Source organism: Rhincodon typus, chromosome 16, assembly GCF_021869965.1.
Source record: "Rhincodon typus isolate 14 chromosome 16, sRhiTyp1.1, whole genome shotgun sequence".
NCBI classification, from domain to species: domain Eukaryota; kingdom Metazoa; phylum Chordata; class Chondrichthyes; order Orectolobiformes; family Rhincodontidae; genus Rhincodon; species Rhincodon typus.
The window spans coordinates 16,247,354-16,266,040 of NC_063347.1; the positions used below are offsets into that span (position 1 = coordinate 16,247,354).

Genomic DNA, 18,687 nt, shown 5'->3' on the forward strand with positions numbered 1-18,687 from the left:
CAATCCCTGTTCTATCCCCATAACCCTGCAAGTTTGTCTTCCTCAAATGTGCGTTCAATTTCCTTTTGAAAATTATTGATCATCAACACTTTCACCACCTAAGTCTAGTCATATGTTTTTGAGTTAGAGAGCTGTGAACCACAACTCCTCCAAAAACTGGCCCAATTCCTTGATATGGTGGAGGGCTAAAATATACTTATAATGCATTGAAGCTGGCCACGTCAGCAGTCGAGGGTGTGGGTTCATGATCACACCAGCCCATAACGTTACCCTGATTTGATGAAAACTGGGGGCAATGGGATTGGGGCTGCAATTCCAGAACGCAGTCTCAGCCGCCATGTCTAAAGGTCTCCCAAATCAGTGGAACTCCAGCCCATTGTATTCAAGTGTTGGCACTGCATTTTAGGAAGTATGTCAACGACATGGACAGGTGCAGAAAATACTCACTAGAAAAATACTATAGTGCTGGACTTCAGTTACATGGTGGGACTTGTAAAGATTCCATTGTTTTACTTTTAATTATTTTTAGTTATAGACAAAAATGGACAAAAAGGTTGTTTGCTGCAAGGACTGTGGAAAGAATTACTGCACTTTTTAAAACAAGTTATTGGAACATATTTTGAGGTGTATTTGTACTGTTGCATTGCAAGCATTGGGGGAAGAGAGACAAAATGCCAGGGCACTGGGGAGTGTGCAGAGTGAGATCTGTCCAGCAACAAAATGGTGATTGGTTTGTGCAATTGTGACCAGTTGAAGATGCCAGAAATCATCAGCTAACCAACAAATTTCTGATTGGCTCCTGGGCAGTTCAGTAGCTTTCTGACAGAGAGAGAGAAGCCTCTGGATTGCTGAAGAAGCGGGTTCTGTGACTTTATGTCTCAGCAGTAAAAATAACTAAAGCCTGAAGAAAAGCTAATTATTTTCTCGCATTAGTTGTTGTAAGTTGTTGCCTTTATCCAGTAACTCCAAGACTTTATAATTAGTATACCAGTCATCCTGAGTCTCCTGAGACAAATCTGGAAAAGGGGATCAGGCATAGAAAATTTTGAGAAGGAACATTGCCTCAATCCTGTGGCCTGGTGGTATTGAACTATCCTTCCCTTATGCTTGTTTCCTCCACCCATAACTCCAATGTTTTCCTTTTCATCTGTCTCTGTTCATTTGTGTGTTTAGGGATGTTAAAAAGGGAGTTAGAGTTTCAACTAGTGAAGTTATATGTTGGCAGTTCACAGTTTTGTTTACTTGTGGCTACTGCTTTATTACCTTATCTTATAGTATTAAGTTATTTATTGTAATAAACAGTAATTTTTGTTAAGTACAGAAACCTGGTCATATTTTTGTTAGTCTGATTCCATTAGGCAAGTAAATTAGGGACTTTGCGTGCTTTAATTAAATCATTACATTTTGTGGCAATCCTGGGAACAGTGGGGCTTGAGAATCAATGAGCTTTCCCAAGTGAGTCATGACAGACTAGAGAATCTGAAATAAAAGCAGAAAGGAGGATTTAGACAAGTAAGGGTGGTGGTGGTGGGGCGGAGGTGGGATGGTGTGGGGAGAGGGCAGAAGCCAGAGAAAAATGAGGAAAGGGATCAGTGTGAGGCTGGTGCAGTCAGTGAAGAGAGCAAGTCAAACAGTCAAGGCAGACAAGGGCAAAGCAGAGAATGAGGTAAGACTGATAAATTAAACTGCATTTATTTCAATGCAATAGGCCTGACAGGTAAGGCAGATGAACTCAGGGCATGGTTGGGAACGTGGGACTGGGATATCACAGATCTTACAGAGATGTGGGATGCTATAGGAAGGATAGAAAGGGGGACAACAGAGAAGAGGGGTGGCATTTTGATTAGGGAGGACATTCCACGGAATGTGTCCAGTGAAGTTATTTATGTGGAACTGAGAAATAAGAAAGGAATGATCACCTTATTGGGATTATATTACAGACCATCCAATAGTCAGTGGGAAATTGAGAAGCAAATTTGTAAGGGGATTTCAGTTATCTATATGAATAAGAGGGTGGTAATGGTAAGGAATTTTAACTTTCCAAACATAGACTGGGATTGCCATGGTGTTAAGGGATGGATGGACAGGAATTTGTTAAGTGTGTATAAGAAAATTTTCTTATTCAGTATGTGGATGTACCTACTAGAGAAGGTGCAAAACGTGACCTTCTCTTGGAAAATAAGGCAGGCCAAGTGATAAAGGTATCAGTGAGGGAACACTTTGGGGCAAGTGATCATAATTCTATTAGGTTTAAAATAGTTATGGAAAAGGATAGACCTGATCTAAAAGTTAAAGTTCTAAGATGGAGAAATGCCAATTTTGATGGTATTAGGCAAGAACTTTCAAAACTAGATTGGAGGGAGATATTCGCAGGTAAAGGGATGGCTGGAAAGTGGGAAGCCTTCAAAAATGAGATAATGAGAGTCCAGAGACAGTATGCTCCTGTTAGGGTGAAGGGCAAGGCTGGAAAGTGTAGGGAATGCTGGAAGCCTAGAGAAATTGCAGTTCTGGTCAAGAAAAAGAAGGAAGCATATGTCAGGTATAGACAGCAGGAATCGAATGAATCCCTAGAGGAGTATAAGGGCAGTAGGAGTATACTTAAGAGGGAAATCAGCAAGGCAAAAAGGGGACTTGTGATAGCTTTGGCAAATAGGGTTAAGAGGAATCCAAAAGGGTTCGACAAATACATTAAGAACAAAAGAGTAACTATGGAGAGAATAGGGCCCCTTAGCAATCAGTAAGTCCATCTATGTGGGGAATGGCAGGAGATGGCGTGATACTAGACAAGTGTTTACTATGGAGAAGGATATGGAAGCTAAAGAACTTGGGGAAATAAATCGTGATATTTTGAAAAGTGCCCATATTGTAGAGGCGGTGGTGCTGGATATCTTAAAACGCAAAAAGGTGTATAAATCCCTGGGATCGGTTCGGGTGTACCCAAGAATTTTGTGGGAAGCCAGGGATGTGATTACTGAGCCCCTTGCTGAGATATTTGTATCATCAGTAGTCATGGGTGAGATGTTGGAAGACTGGAGGTTGGCTAACGTGATGCCATTATTTAAGAAACGTGATAAGGAAAAGCCAGGGAACTATAGACCGGTGAGCCTGATATCAGTGATGGGCAAGTTGTTGGATGGGATTATGAGGGACAGGATTTACATGAATTTGGAAAGGCAAGGACTGATTAGGGATAGTCAACGTGGTTATGTGCATGGGAAATAGTGCCTCACTAACTTGAGAGATTTTTGAAGAAGTAACGAAGAGGATTTATGAAAGCAGAGCAGTGGACATTGTCCAAATGGATTTCAGTAAGGTGTTCGACAAGGTTCTGTGTGGTAGACTGGTTAATAAGGTTAGATCACATGGAATACAGTGAGAACTAGCGATTTGGATACAAAATTGGCTCAAAGGTAGGAGACAGAGGGTATTGGTGGAGGGTTCTTTTTGGACTGCAAGATTGGTGCTGGGTTCACTACTTTTTGACATTTATATAAATGATTTGGATGTGAATATAGGAGGTACGGTTAGTAAGTTTGCAGACAATGCTAAAATTGGTGGTGTAGTAAACAGTGAAGAAGGTTACCTCAGAGTACCTTGATCAGATGGGCTGATGGGCTGAAGAGTGGCAGATGGAGTGTAATCTGGATAACCGTGAGGTGCTACATTTTGGTGAGGCAAATCAGGGCAGGACTTCTACACTTAATGGTAAGATCCTGGGGAGTGTTGCTGAACAAAGAGACCTTGGAGTGCAGGTTCATAGTTCCTTGAAAGTGGAATCCCAGGTAGACAGGGTAGTGAAGAAGGTGTTTGCCATGCTTGCCTTTATTGGTCAGTGCATTGAGTGTAGGAGTTAGGAGGTCCTGTTGTGGACTCAATTAATTTAGGATATTTGGTGGGCTTGGATGAGTTGGACCAAAGGGTCTATTTCTGTGCTGTACATCTCCATGACTCTATGTTTGAGAAATGCAATGGGAGAAACAGAGTTAATGTTCAACTCCAGTATCACTGGCTTGAGATCTGTGTATTTGAGACTGTTAGGCTTAAAGCAGAGAAGATGAGTTTTTTTTTAGATAGTCTCTCTTTCTTTAATCTATTTCCAGTAGCAGTAGGCCACTAACCAGAGAATACATTCAATTTCCGTTGTAATATTTGTCCAGTATTCTGAGCAGGAAGCAATCATCTCCCTTTATTTCCATTAACTGGGCTGCTTTCTCCCGTAGTCAGTAATGTTTTATATTACCTGTTTATACAGAAGCTCAAATCCGCCTGTGTCACTGGTCTTCTCATACCTTCGGTCGATAACCACTTTTATTGTATCCTCCTGAACATTGCTGCACAATGTGGCTGTCACTGGTGTTGAAGGTGACATTGTGGGGCTACAATTAATTTCAATCAGCCATGGTTTGAAGTCCTCTCCCAACAGGAAATCAGCACCGTACAGCTCAAAACTGTTCTTGCGAGGTTTCACAATGTCCTGCATTACTTGTATGGTATTCACAATTGCCTTCTTCATGCCGGGAGAGATGATATCCTCCCAAATGTTTCCAAAGCCATTTTTGTTCAGATACTCTTTGAACTGGTTACTGGACCACATGTTGTCTCTAGGAACGAATGGGTGGCGATTGGAAGAGGCCACAAAGTGTTTTTGGATTGAGTTATTGCACAAGTGAATTGCTCTAAAAGACACAAAGAAACATTTGTTAGCTGCAATAACATGGACTGCAGTTACTTTTAAGTTATATGTCCAGTTACATGGTGGATTAGATGTTACTAAAATTAAACATTGCTTTAGCATTGTAAGGTAAAATATCTGTAAGATATGTCTGACTTGCAATGTTATGTGGAATAATAAGTTTAAAATTCCATAACTTATCATTTCTATCCTAAGCAAAGTTAACAGATACATCAAGCATATTTCAACAGATAAACAGTACAGCAAATCTGTAGCTACCCTTTGCACATATTTACATTGGCAGGCTGCAAAGTATAATTCCTTGATCTGCATCAGGGAAATTAGCCTCTGATGCCATCGCACTGGACCTCATTTCTACATTTACAATGGATCTTGGGAACTCGTTGCCTTCTCCAACTTCAAATTGCAGTCAGTCATATCTAGGTGAGAAAGGAGAAGCTAAATTCCGCAATCCATTTCAAGTCCCTCTTCCTGTCTGTTTTCCATCAGCTGGGGCTGAGAAGAAGGTAAGAGAGTTCAAATCAAATTGAGATTTTGGGCTCATAGAAAGATACTTTGGAAAGCCAATTATTATTAAATTTTTCTTGTATGTCAGCCACCATTTTCAAGACTGGCACAACTATTGCTTGTTACATTGACCTTTTGGTTGAGAGTCAAAAATATTGCAGCCCAATTTGGCCAACAAACCAAATCCCAATTCTTTAGTGGCACTCTCTCCAAGTGCACATGATCCCGCTTATTACTCTTATTGTAATGAGATGTCATTCTCAATGAACTACCATTCAAAAGACATTGCCTGAGTTGTCATGGTGATACATACGTGTCGAGATTGTCCAATGAGAATGCCTGAGATGAGAAGCGCAGATAACAGTCTTTATAGTACCAGATCGTCACAGGGTTCCAGTCTGTCACTAAAAACCACTGCCGCATATCGAATTTTGTCCCATAAATAAGCAACGGGTGTTCAATGTATTTTTGCACTACCCACTTGCCATCTGTGATGAAAGTTGTCTGGCCATAAACTAGCTTCATGATCTGTTCCAAACGGTTCATGCAGGTGATTCCTGCAGAGATAGATAATAAAAATCTCTTTCCACCCAACTAAAACCACACTTCAGGCAAATAGTCAGAAAGAGGTGTAGGTTATGACACTGAGAGTTGTACCGGTAATATACACTCACTACCTTCCGATTCACGAACAAACTCAGAGGCATATTTATGTTTATAAATAAACTCAAAGAATCACAGAATAATACAGCACATATGGAGACCATGGATACATGGTAGAACTATTTAATATCTTGTTTGCTATAGTCCTGTAAATTCTTTCAAGCATTTAATTCCCTTTTAAAAGTTACCATCAAAGCTAATTTTACCATCATTTCAATTAGTGCATTCCACATCATCATCTGAACTGCTCGATTCAGTTTCTCTTCTTTACTGAGCCTTCATGATCATCTGCCAATTTTTCCCATCTGATCCTTGAGATCTCTTCCATCACTAACACTATCAACCTTCCTCCTTCCTACCACCAAGGCCCGTCCAATCCATGCTCCCTGAGGCCTTGGTGATATTCCCTAATGTGGGTCTTACAATCTCACCACCATCATCTCCTTCTGATTCCCACCCCTCTCCAGGCTCTTTTCATGTCTCCTCTGCCACTGTAAGACCTTTACTACCTCTGCCTTCAGGGTCTGTCCAATCTCCAAATGACACTGACCCTACCAATAATCTCCCCAAAGCCCAAATCCGACAGCTACCCTAAAATCTATGATTGTTCAATCTCTTAAAGTATTCACTCCCCCATTCCTCCCTACTCCATGGCTGCAGGCTGGTGTCAAAGGTTATCTGCCTGACAGACGACTAGATTCTCAATCTGGCTGGCTCTGGCTGGGAAGGTAAAACTAACCTGTTAATGAGCATCCATTTTTTCCACGCTGCTTCCAAACTAATATTTAGGCGAATGTTTTAGCTGAGGCCTGACCAATATTTTATAGAACTTTAGCATAAATTCCTCACTTTTGTATTCTACACTTTTATTTATAAGGGCAAGGATCCCATCTGATTATTTTTTAACGGCCTTTTCAATTTGCCCTGCCACCAAAGACTTGTGTACATGCACTCTCAGGACTTTCTGTTTCTGCACTTCATTTAAATTTACACAGTATAGTTCATATTGTTTTCATGTTCATCCTACAGAAATGTAAAATCTCATGCTTCTCCAAATTAAATTTCATCTGCCAAGTTTCAGTCCATTTTACCACTTTGCCAATGGACCTCTTAAAGTGTATTACAATCCTCCTCATTGTTTATTCCACTTCCCAGCTTTGTACCATCTGCAAATGTTGAAATTATGTTTTTTGTATCCAAATAGAGGTCATTAATAGGTATCAGAAACAGCAGGACTTTAATACCAATTCTGGGTAAACCAACTGTACACTTTCCTCTAGTTTGAAAAATAAATACAGTTCAAAACAGGGACTCACTGAAGGACAGATCAGTAATATTTTTCTCCAAGGAATATATTTAAGTAATGTAACTCTCCAAACACAAGGAAAACACGAGACTCTATCTACAGAGTTGAAGCCTCCATATGGTTTACACCTGATGGGTGCATGACAGAAATATGTTCATGGATGTTCAATTTCATTTACAAAACAGAATATTCAAAATAAATCGTAATGCCTTTGCTCAGTGGCTGTATGACAAATTATTATTGTCTAACTCTGCCAGGGAACCTCACTCTACACTAATGAATCTGTCACTTCTATTCCTTGTGGGTTAATGAAGCAGAGCTGGAAACTAGTCAGTTAGTGGATGTCCATTTTGCAGATTATTAGCATATAGTTTTATGGCAGCAGAGAAGATGTAATGAAAATGCATCATTTTCTTGAGTCTGAGGTTTCCCACTTTATTCTTAACATCAATAAGCTATGAGAAATTCACTGAAGAAATTATATCCCATTGTAACTGCCATGGAAACCATTACACAAAAGCTTTTACCAAGAAATACAAAGTTTTGACATTTTTCTTGGCTTTGAAAGAGCTAATATATTGTATAAATCTGGTTATATTATTTTCAGCAGCATATTATTTTCATATTACACTTCAGCTAAATGCCAAGAGGTTAATTGTAAATATAGAGAAAGATGAATGCCAATGTTTATTTTATCCTCTATAAGTAATGACAGTATAGATCGGAATGGCTACATTAACTGCGTATGTACATAAAGATTTCCTTCTGTGAATAAAGTGTATTTTTTCAATAAAAAATTTCAGCAGTGTAGCGTTTTTTTGCTTCTTATATTTTACAAATAAATAAATATAACTAAATATTGTTAGACTATACACATTGGTTTGGTGACATGACATTTTCTATCTTAAGAACAGCTGAGAGGGCATGATAGGAAATCCGTATTAAAATAAGTACTGCAATTAAGAATTCATTAAATCTGTACTCATGATCCTGCACGTGACAGTGAATTGAATGCAAGCTTCAATTCATAAAGAATCTGGTTCGCTTATGGAACCTACCTAACCATTAATACCTTAGCATGAAAGTATCAAATAGGTAACAAGATGCATCAGTAATGTAAATCCCTCCCTAAGAAAGGGAAATAGAAAGAGTGGATCAGAGATGCTGACCCTCCCTTCTAAAGATTAGTATATTAATAATGAAACTCTTTCCAATATGAAATGAGCAAGCAATTTATGCTCCCTCTCCTCTACAATACAAAGAACATAAAAGTGGATCTTATAGCTTTGTTTCAAGTGGTAAAGGTTGCAGGTCACTTTGGATCTTTTCTCATACCTCTGCCACGAGACTGGGCTCCAGGTTTCACAATCCAGATGTTCCGCATTCCTTCCATCTTCAGCTGTGTATTTGCTTCCTGTAGCTGCTTCAGCATATTTTCACAAACCGCAGCATAGACCTTCCAATTCTGAATTGTTGCTCCCTCACTGAGACAGATACATGACAATGCAATTAAAAGTATAAATAAACAGCTTCCAGAAACCAACTCACACAGGTTTTTGCTACAGCAGGTGGACTACTGCGTTTCAGATTAAGAACATTTTGGAAGCATATAAGAACTTAATTTTTAAGAAGCTTAATTCCAGGTGATATTTTACATGTTATGATGGAAAATGATGTTTAGTTCATTTCAAATTTTAATTATTTAAGATTTTAAAAAATCGACTGTTAGGACATGTTATGACACATCTCCATGGCCATCATATCCTGGTTGGCATTTCAACATAGGCCTCCCTGGCCCACATGTAGGGATTCTATAACTGGACCAGAAGAACCTTTTACTACTGGATTTCTAAATGTCTATGGTTTTCAATTTTGATAATATCCTGCAATCTAAGCATTGTCCTGTCACTGTTCGCTCAAAATTAAAATAAAAATTCAAATCAAGTTGCAATTTCCTTAAGTAGTGTTGTTCTCTGGATTGCTGAATTTCTTGTTGCAATTTTGAGGCAATGTGTTTACTTATATAGAGGCAGGAGGAACTGTAGTGGTTTATTGGTCAGGAAACTCAAGAAGAATGGGTTTCCCTTAGGTCTTGGTGGAATTTAATGTAAAAGATTGTATTATCATGTTTGGAATCTGTTCCCCAATCCCAGGCAGCCAGATTGAGAGGCTGGGTGTCTGTTGGCACGTTATCCTTGCAGAAAATGGCTGCAACCAGAGGATAAGAAAGCAAGAGCAGGGACTTGGGCTGGGGTTTGGAGAACTGTTGATGTCTCATTGATGTGGGAGATCAAAGAAGGGGCATGGAACTAGGGGACAGGGAGAGATCCAAGTGAGTTTGTGTGGTATATTGAGGTAGGGTGCTATAGAGGACATGTGAAGGCAACAATGATGTGCAATGAGGCCCAGGCTGGACATGATCAATGGGGAGAATAACAGGTTTCCTTAGAGAATCAGGGAAGCACTCCTAGTTGTCCCTGGCCCAGAACCACTTCAGGAGAACCACTTAGTTGTTTCATCCAATGGCCCTCACCTCTCTGTGGCTGCTCACTTCCTCAAGAGACAGGAAACCTACTTAGCCCAGTTAGAACAGAGAAAAAAAACTGTGACATAGATCTTCATTAAAATATTTAAAAGAAAGAGCTTTCCCTGAGGGAAGGATGATGACTTCCACTATCTTCTCCAGCACAACCTCCTGGTTCCAATTGTTAAAACTGTACGTTAGTGTGTTTGAATTGGCTTGGGCTCATGTCTGAAAATTTCTAAAAATTTTAAACTTTCTATCCAACCAAAACGCACCAGCATTATGAATTAAAATTACTGCATTGTGACTGGAATCAAATGCTTTGGTCATGTTAATCTCCATGTAGTATGTAGTGATCCAATGTTTCAGTGGAACCATCATTACTGGTAAAAGACAATTGCCCTGAGCATTTACATAAGTATTTAAACACCGACCAGATGTAAATTTACTACGCTGTCCATTAAAGCAGAAGGAAGGTGTAGGGAGGGGACAAGGGGTTGCACATTGTGTGATGAGGCCTACTGCTGCCTCACCACCCTGACCTGAATGTACCCATCTACACCTTACCATCCACTGCTTCCCCAAATCCCACTTGTGCCAAGACTACTGCTGGTTGCATATTCCTTATTCCCCACATTCAGATGCTGGGATGCCAACCTATCTCATTTTTCTGATGAAGGGTCTAGGCCCGAAATGTCAGCCTTTCTGCTCCTATGATGCTGCTTAGCCTGCTGTGTTCATCCAGCTCTGCACCTTGTTGTCTCTCTTCACTCAGATCAGTGCTGGTTTTCACCAACTCTAAGAAGTGCCATATTAGTGATGACCAACAGGGGGCAATAGTGGATACTGCTATAAATACATCAATTGGAGGGAAGTAGTGTACCTAAGAATCCTCTTCTTCCTCCACTGCTTACCAGGTGAAGGCCTGGCTTTTGACCAAGGCCTTCATTGAATGCACATCCTCATTATTTGAGGTCACGTGATCTATTCATTATGGATTGTATCTTTATAGATGTTGCTGTAGTGGTTGTGTCTTACCATTGCCTTGAATGTTTATTGGCAGGCTATCCTTTGCTGATCAGAATGTCACCAGGGTATTGCTGTGTACATAATGACCCGGAACTCAAAAAGAGCTGGGTCAAGTTCATAGTTGGATCTTAACTAAAATCTTTATGACACAGTCCATTAACAACTTCAAAGCTGGTCATCGTCTGGCAAAATCACTTCAAACTCTATTGTAAATGAATGCGGTCTCATTAAAGGAGCTGAAACCTGAAACATATCTAACAAAAAGACAGGTTCTTTTTGCAGCAAATGGGGATCAAGTGAATGTATTTTTCATTAGAATAAAAAAATACAGAATTTGATTTATGTTTACAGTATTAAAGTGTTGAACTAGATTAAATGTGAGTCCTAAATGTGTCCTGATGTTGTGGTGAGGTTTGAGTTTTGACAATACCAACCCCTGTGAAAGTACAGTGCAGATGGTTACTGACTGTGGAGCATGTCCTGAGATGTTAGGAAATGTTGGACACTAAGGCTGTCCTTTATTCCCTTGATATCAAAAATCTATTACAATCTATTACAGATTTATTGTAGAAACTCAGCAGATCTGACAGCATCTGTGAAGAGAAAACGGTTAACATGTCTCTCCACAGATGGTGCCAGACCTACTGAGTTTCTTCAGCAATTTCTGTTTTTGTTTTAGAATTCTAGCATCTGCATGCAGTTCTTTGTTTTTGGTCTTGCCATATTTTACCAATTGGATGATAATTGCTCCAATTTGTCAGTGGCTGAAAAGATTGCAAAATTACATTCTGTACCCTTAGATCAAAATTTCTTTGATAGAATTGGTACTTTGGAATATCATGGTTCCAACAATTAGACTATTTAATAAGAATGATACAATGAGATAGTGTTTTTGAACAAAGATAAATGTATCAAGAATGATTAGTAGATATGGTAGATACTTTAACAGGAACATTAGCAAAAATATGCTGACTGAGGTTCTATACTTGGATTAGAGCATCTATCTTAGTTTTTAAAAAAATCAATAATGGGATGTGGGCATCACTGGTAGGGCCAGCATTTATTGTTGATTCCTAGTTGGCTTTGAGAAGCTGTGGGGAGCTGCTTTCTTGAACCGCTGCAGTCCATGTGCTGCCAGTTGTTAGTGTGATAAGATTGCTTTATTGCAATTTTAGTGTTCTGAGGACATGGGTTCAAATCCCAGCACTTTAAATGGTGAAATTTAAATTTAATAATGAAAACGTCTGCAATAAAGACTTAGTCTAATTGTAACCATTGTTGATTGTTGTAAAAACTCATCTAGTACCCATAGCATCCTTCAGGGAAGGAAATCTGCCAGCCTTACCTGGTCTGGCCTATGTGTGACTCCAGAGTCACGGCAATAAGGTTGACTTTTAACTACACTCCAGGCAAGCATGGATGGGCAGTAAGTGCTAGCCTGGCATTTGAATGCGGTCATTTAAATGAATAAAAAGAAAGTGTTGTCAATAAATTTTTACAAACTGACTTCTAAGAAAAGCAACAGACCCTTTCAAAGTCAACATGAAATTATTAGATGGCATCAGTATTTAAGAATTAATCTTGAGGTGTGGAAGTTAATGTTTCCAGTTCTGGATAATGATGCTGCCGGGTGAACCAGTTCTACTTACTGAATGACCTCATAGTACTGCTGGATGGTCTCCTCCCAACATCTTTCTGTCACTGCTGGTGGTGTATCGAGACTCACATCAATATCCTTGTGGTCCATGGTGTTTAAATATTCCTCACAGGCACGGAGCGCTGTCTCGACTAGTTGAACTGGAACAACGCCGCCTTTCTTTCGAGTCTGCCTGTGAAAAGCTAAGAAAACCAAAAATGTGGTTTCTTTGTCACTGACTGTCAGTCACCAGTTTAATAATTATACTCACAATGAAATGCAAAATAATATTTTTACTATTTCCCCTTTTTATCAACTGCAGTTTCTCTACCTCCTTAGTCTCTCAGGAAGGCATGAATTCTTTATTGGAAAACTGTTCATTATGGAGGTACCAAGACCCTGTGACATATAATTTTAGTAGCCTTTCTTATGTGACCTATGTAGTTGGCGTTATTAGGTGTAGCAGTCATCATAACTAAGTTAATTCTTCTGTTTATCTAACATTCTTGTAAATGAATAACAGAGTGGGTCATTGGCTTATGAACAGATTTTCATTCGTTACCCAGAGAATATGATATCAGTTCCCGTGCCATCTGTGGACTTGGTTAACTCAGTACATAATAGAAATGAAAAAAAAAATCATTTAGAGGGTCTGAGTATCATTGGCAAGGCCAACAGTCATTGGCCTTTCCCAGGTGTCCATGAGAGGTGGTGCAATGAGGACTTTGCAGAGTTTACTGGGCTAAATGTGTGTTTCGGATTTTGAAATGACACTTACAACAAAGCTGAGTGGTCTGTTTTTATTTTTATTACCTTTTCTCTGAGATAGTCCAAATCCATATTGCTCACCTATACACTATCTTTACCTATGAAACAGTTAAAGAGAAACTCCTGACAGTTTTCATTTTTAGAAATATCCTAGTTTCTAGTTTTGGGATCAAAGCTTTCACTATTGGTGTTTTTTTTAATCCCTTTTTTGAATGACTTAGCAACAGTTTTCACAAGAAGATTAACTCCTCCAGAATTAGAATAAATTGACTTTTGTGGAAGAAACAGAACATCCATTTCATCCTTAAACACGTCAAATGGTGGGAATTTTTCACACTGCTGGAACAAATTCTGCCAACTAACAGTTGTACCTTCATAACAGTCTGCTATTGTTGGAATACAATTTGGGCTTCTCCATGACAACGGAATAGATGTTGGTTATAGATTTCATAACTCTAAAAGTGATTCCTCCAATCAAATGAATGTTGCTGTGCAATTATTTCAATTGTCAACAAAATGCTTTCATTCATTTTGGATGGATTAGCACCAAATGATATAAATTAAGATATATGGGTATAAGATACACAGGGCATAAATTATTTGGCTCATCTGGTACTTGTCAATATAATTTTAAAATTTAGTCATTAATGTTGACGCATTAGATTAGAAAACATAACTAAATTAATAGATAATGGAATAAAGGGGGAATAAATTACAGATTTGCTCAATGTGGGTATCCCGGAGTTATCCATGTCATGATGAGCAGAAGAGTCCTCCAACAACAAATTCCAGGAGTTTCGAAGATTGAAACTCACATTGCATCTAATTTTTTTCAAGTGCTGTAATTCTAACATACTTTGCCATTTGCTAGGCTGAGTCTGTGGTACTCAAAATGCCACTGAGGATCTAACGTGCCACATCTCACCTTCACCTGACCTCAATGAGTAACTTGCTACTCATACCTCTTAGATTTTAGAAATTTTAAGCACAAATAAAAAGTCATGCCAGTGTACCCTGCATTAAAATACCTTATCTCTGGTATGTGCTGTGTTAACAGCTGTGACATAGGCTCAATTATTTCACTTTAAATAGCAACATTGATGAAAGTCTGATGCCACAATTCATAGGAAGTCTTCAGACTCCAATGAAATTTGCATTGATAAATCATTACTGGGAAAAGGAGTGTTTTGACATTTCTTGCACTCTTATGATAATTATATGTTTGATATTGTATTAGTTAGATATAGAATAAAAGTGTATCCATGTTTTGTATGTCCCCAAAACATACCTTAGCTCTACTCTTGGAAATCCATAGTATAGTGGTCTAAAATTTAGCTTTCCACTTAGAAGCCTTTTAAAATGATTCTGACATTTATGCCAAATTGTGAGCTGTCTTTCTACTGTTGACTCAGTCCAGAGGAACTGGATTGAGACTGCCCAAATTCATTTTACATAAGACAATCATGGTCACCAAAGTGGAGAATATAAGAACAAATGAAACTAAAAGGGCCATCAAACTGTTTTCTTCACCATTCATCTTTTATGGATCTATTGCTCTTCCATAAAAATACTTCTTTGAAAGGTGTATATTTACTTCATAAAAGAGCCAACATATGCAATTTTGTATCATGGTGAAACCCATGCTCACTTTATTTTCTCTGCTTCATATCACAGTGAACTTCGGAATTGCATGTCTCTTGTTCATGTGTCATCATGAGCCTAAAGGTCCCTTTCTCCTCAATATTTTGTAACAGTGTGGGGCTTCCCATTCTCTACTACCTTCCATCACAGAAGATCTTGGTGTCCTGTCTTTCCAATCAGGCCCTTTGTGAGGCACATCACTCTTCTTCTTCAGTTCTACAACCCACTTCAGTATACTCCGGGCTGCTGTCATTCTGAAATCCTCTGAAGATGATGAAGGATAATGATTAAGGTAGCCCCTTTATCAAGTTGAGGCAATACAAGGTAGAACAATAGATATTTGCTTTGATAAAATTCTATAATGCATACCATATATTCTTGAATACTAGCTGATTTTGTGTATACGTTCACTCCTGACATTTGGCTAAAAGGTCCAAGCCCTGTCTACTTACCACTGCTTGTGACAGCTCCTGCAGCTCAATTATGTCCCTCTTGACAACTTTCCCACTCACCACTACAATGTTTGTTTTCATGTCTTTACTATGAGCACCTATCTTTTGCTTTATACATCCTTATATTAATAACACAGCTGAATCATAGAATCCCTACAGAGTGGAGGCAGGTCATTCGGCCCTTTGAGTCCACACTGACCCTCTGAAGAGCATCTGGCCCAGACCCACCCCCCTACTCTATCCCTCTAACCCTGTATTTCCAATGGCTAATCTACCTAACCTACACATCCCTGGACACTATGGGCAATTTAGCACGGCCAATCCACATAACCTGCACATCTTTGGACTGTGGGAGGAACCGAAGCCCACACAGATATGGAGCGAACGTGCAAGCTCTGCACAGACAGTCACTCAAGGGTGGAATCAAACCCAGGTCCCTGATGCTGTGAGGCAATAGTGCTGACTGCTGAGTCACCATGCTGCTGGAGTCAAACTTGTTCTCATGCAAATCTACTCATTCATACAAACATAGAATAACACATCAAAGGTGGCTATTCAGCTCCTCATGTCTGTGCACATTAACACGCACTGACAAGGTTACCAATAGCCAAAGTGCTATCAGTGTTTCCACTGTATTTCCTCCATCCTGCCCTTTAATATAATATGGTACCAAAAAGGAATAGTCATTGAGGTTTTAGATCAGACAAATAATTGTGCAGCAGCTAGAAAATTCAAGATACCAGAGAAGAAAATTACAGATTGGAAAAAAAGTCTCTATGCAGCTTAGGTTGGTGATTAAGAATAAATGGATAAGCAGGGGAAAGCCTAGCATATGGCCACATTGGAAAATTAATTCATGAAATACATCAATGAAAATCACCAGAATGCATTCTCAACATTGCCCTAAAATTAAAAAAAATATAGGCACCAACAAAATTCAAACCATCCCTGGATAGTGTATCAAGCTTTATGAAAAGAAACAATTTTGTACTGTGACAGAAAACCAAGATTTCACAGCATCTCCCATCAAAACCTTGTTACCCACACTAGGGTAGCACACAGAACTCAAGCCCTACTATTCCTGGAGTTGACACAAAATTTAACTTGTTAATAGAAGTATATAAAATCACAAAACAACTTAATTTTCAGATCCAGTTTCAAAGAAAGCATGGGCCAGGTTCCTGTATACCATGTTTATTTTGTACAGGTAATCAGATTGAAGTAAAGTGTCGCAGTGGTCTGGGGTGAAATCCGTACAGAAATTGGGGTCAAATCATTCAAAGAATGTGGGCTATCCAATGCATTTGATGATACAGAAGATTACTTGTGAAATTACATGGCTGATGACACAATTGCTGATAAAGATGATGTTGATGATCCATATAATGACCAATTCAAGAAGTAGAGTGGACTGAGCTAATTGATGCTGAGGACACAGGTGATCTTAATATTTTAATATACATTGAGTGACACGTTGTATTCTTTTCTGTTCTATGTTAAAAACTGAATTAAGTTTTGTGGCTTAAATTTAGATTAATTTAGTCTACACAAATTAATGTCTGCCTCCATGGAGGTTATTTATTTGTAAATTAAAATTGTAAGAAGAAAAATACTTTCTGTTTCTTGTGCAGGGCAATGTTGACAGAAGCAGTCTCCAAATTGGCAGCTCTGAGACCAGTTGATGCACCGTCATAAACAGTCAGGTAGTGGAATAATGGCAGTGGGTGAATGTTAACCTTTGAAAATGTTACCTGTGTTTAAGTCAACACCCTACCTTTTGGCTAAAAATTTGGGCTCAGAGACCTGACCTAATATGACAATTTACAGTAATTGGGACTTTATAATAGTTAAAATATTGTCTGAATTTGTAATGAGTCATACTGCTCAAGCATTAGACAATCAATCTGCAGAGACAGAATGCCTTCCTTTAGCTGTTATAACTCAATAACACATAGCAAGGAGAGTGATGGATGATTATTTACTATTATTAATTTTCAAAAAGGATCTGAGACAAGATAATGTTTCCCATCCTCTCTCCCCTCCCCTACCCCCACTCCACTACCAATATTATCTCCCTGGATTATGACCCTCCTGCGGCTAAAAGGGCAGGTAGGTAGGTATGCTGCCATTTCTTCAGCAATACAACTCAGGGATTAATGAGACCAACCTGTGTATCTATCTTAAGAGGATCATATAAATTTTGTGGTTCAGGAAATCATGGCAGTAGTCAAATATTTTACTATTCATGGTTAAAAATTGTTCATTGCTTGCACCACTGTCATTATCTACGTATGTAGTTTCTAGGAAACATAATATATTTCATTCTGAGCAAATTGCATGTAGATCCCAGAAATTTGATTTGCTGTTTAAACCTGGCATGATTTTAAATTGCTTCCGATTGGATAGAACTGGTATTCTGCTTTACAAAAATCATAAAAATTCAGAAATTATTGCAAGTTTGGGAAACAGACCCTAAAGTGGGTGAACTGTGCTGAGGTGCTTAACAAATTATTGGTTGTAAATTTTATTTATCATTTTCTGAGTGTTTTAATGTCATTGCAGCACTGCAAAGCAATTGTACAAAGTACTTATTGTTAAAAATGTGTTAGTTTTTCATATAAGAGAATGTTGTGAATTAATTAATAGCAATAATTCAGTGGAGTAATTTCAGGTATTAAGTATGATTGGACTGGTATGGTTTATTCATTTTTTTTATTCATTCATGGGATGGCAGCATCATTGGCTAGGCCAGCATTTATTGCCCATCCTCATTGCCAGAGGGCATTTAATTGTCAACCACATTGCTGTGGGTCTGGAATCACATATAGGCCAGATCAGGTAAGGATGGCAGAATTCCTTTCCTAAAGGAGATTGGTGAACCAGCTGGGACTTTATGGCGATCAATAGTAGAGGTTGCCACTAGACCATCTCTTTATTCCAATTTTCTAAAAATTAAATTCAAGTTTCACCATTTGCCACCATGGTGGGATTCAAACCTATGACCGAGGGTTCTGGATAACTAGTCAAGTGATATTACCATGACACCATCACTCTCCCTATGTGTAACATCACCCGAACTCCTCAATGAGATAAGGGGTTCATAATTCATTGACTAGAGATCCAGTATTTTCAATGTATGACTTGATTTTATTTATTGTCACGTATTTATTACAAATACAGTGAAAAAGAGTGCACCATCTTAAAACACAGAAAGTAAGCCAAAACACAGAATATGAAGCCAGAAAAATAAAGCATTAAACAATTTAGGCTATTTCAATAAAGCTAATCTTTGGGGCATCTCCTGCTTCTAGCTGAGCCATGGGCCTGGATTTGGGCTCCTCCACCCCGCTGCCTCGAGTCACTGCTGCTAAACTGATGACACTGCTGCAGCTGCACTTTACCACGTTGCTCGAACAAAGAGTCACCCCTCTCTAGGGCCATCTTGCCTCCACCAACACCACCGCTGCA

General features: G+C 38.8%; 1 protein-coding gene across 1 annotated transcript in view; it reads right to left on the minus strand.

Moving 5' to 3' along the window:
* The window catches only part of LOC109910870 (tubulin tyrosine ligase 3-like), a 63,076-nt gene that overhangs the window by 2,551 nt on the left and 41,838 nt on the right, over positions 1–18,687 (minus strand). Inside the window, exons 11-15 of the mRNA XM_020510122.2 lie at positions 14,906–15,031; positions 12,372–12,561; positions 8,505–8,653; positions 5,514–5,757; positions 4,241–4,676 (exon numbers count right to left, since the gene is read on the minus strand). Of these exons, the coding sequence (XP_020365711.2) occupies positions 4,241–4,676; positions 5,514–5,757; positions 8,505–8,653; positions 12,372–12,561; positions 14,906–15,031 (1,145 nt within the window). The remainder of the gene's footprint in view (positions 1–4,240; positions 4,677–5,513; positions 5,758–8,504; positions 8,654–12,371; positions 12,562–14,905; positions 15,032–18,687) is intronic.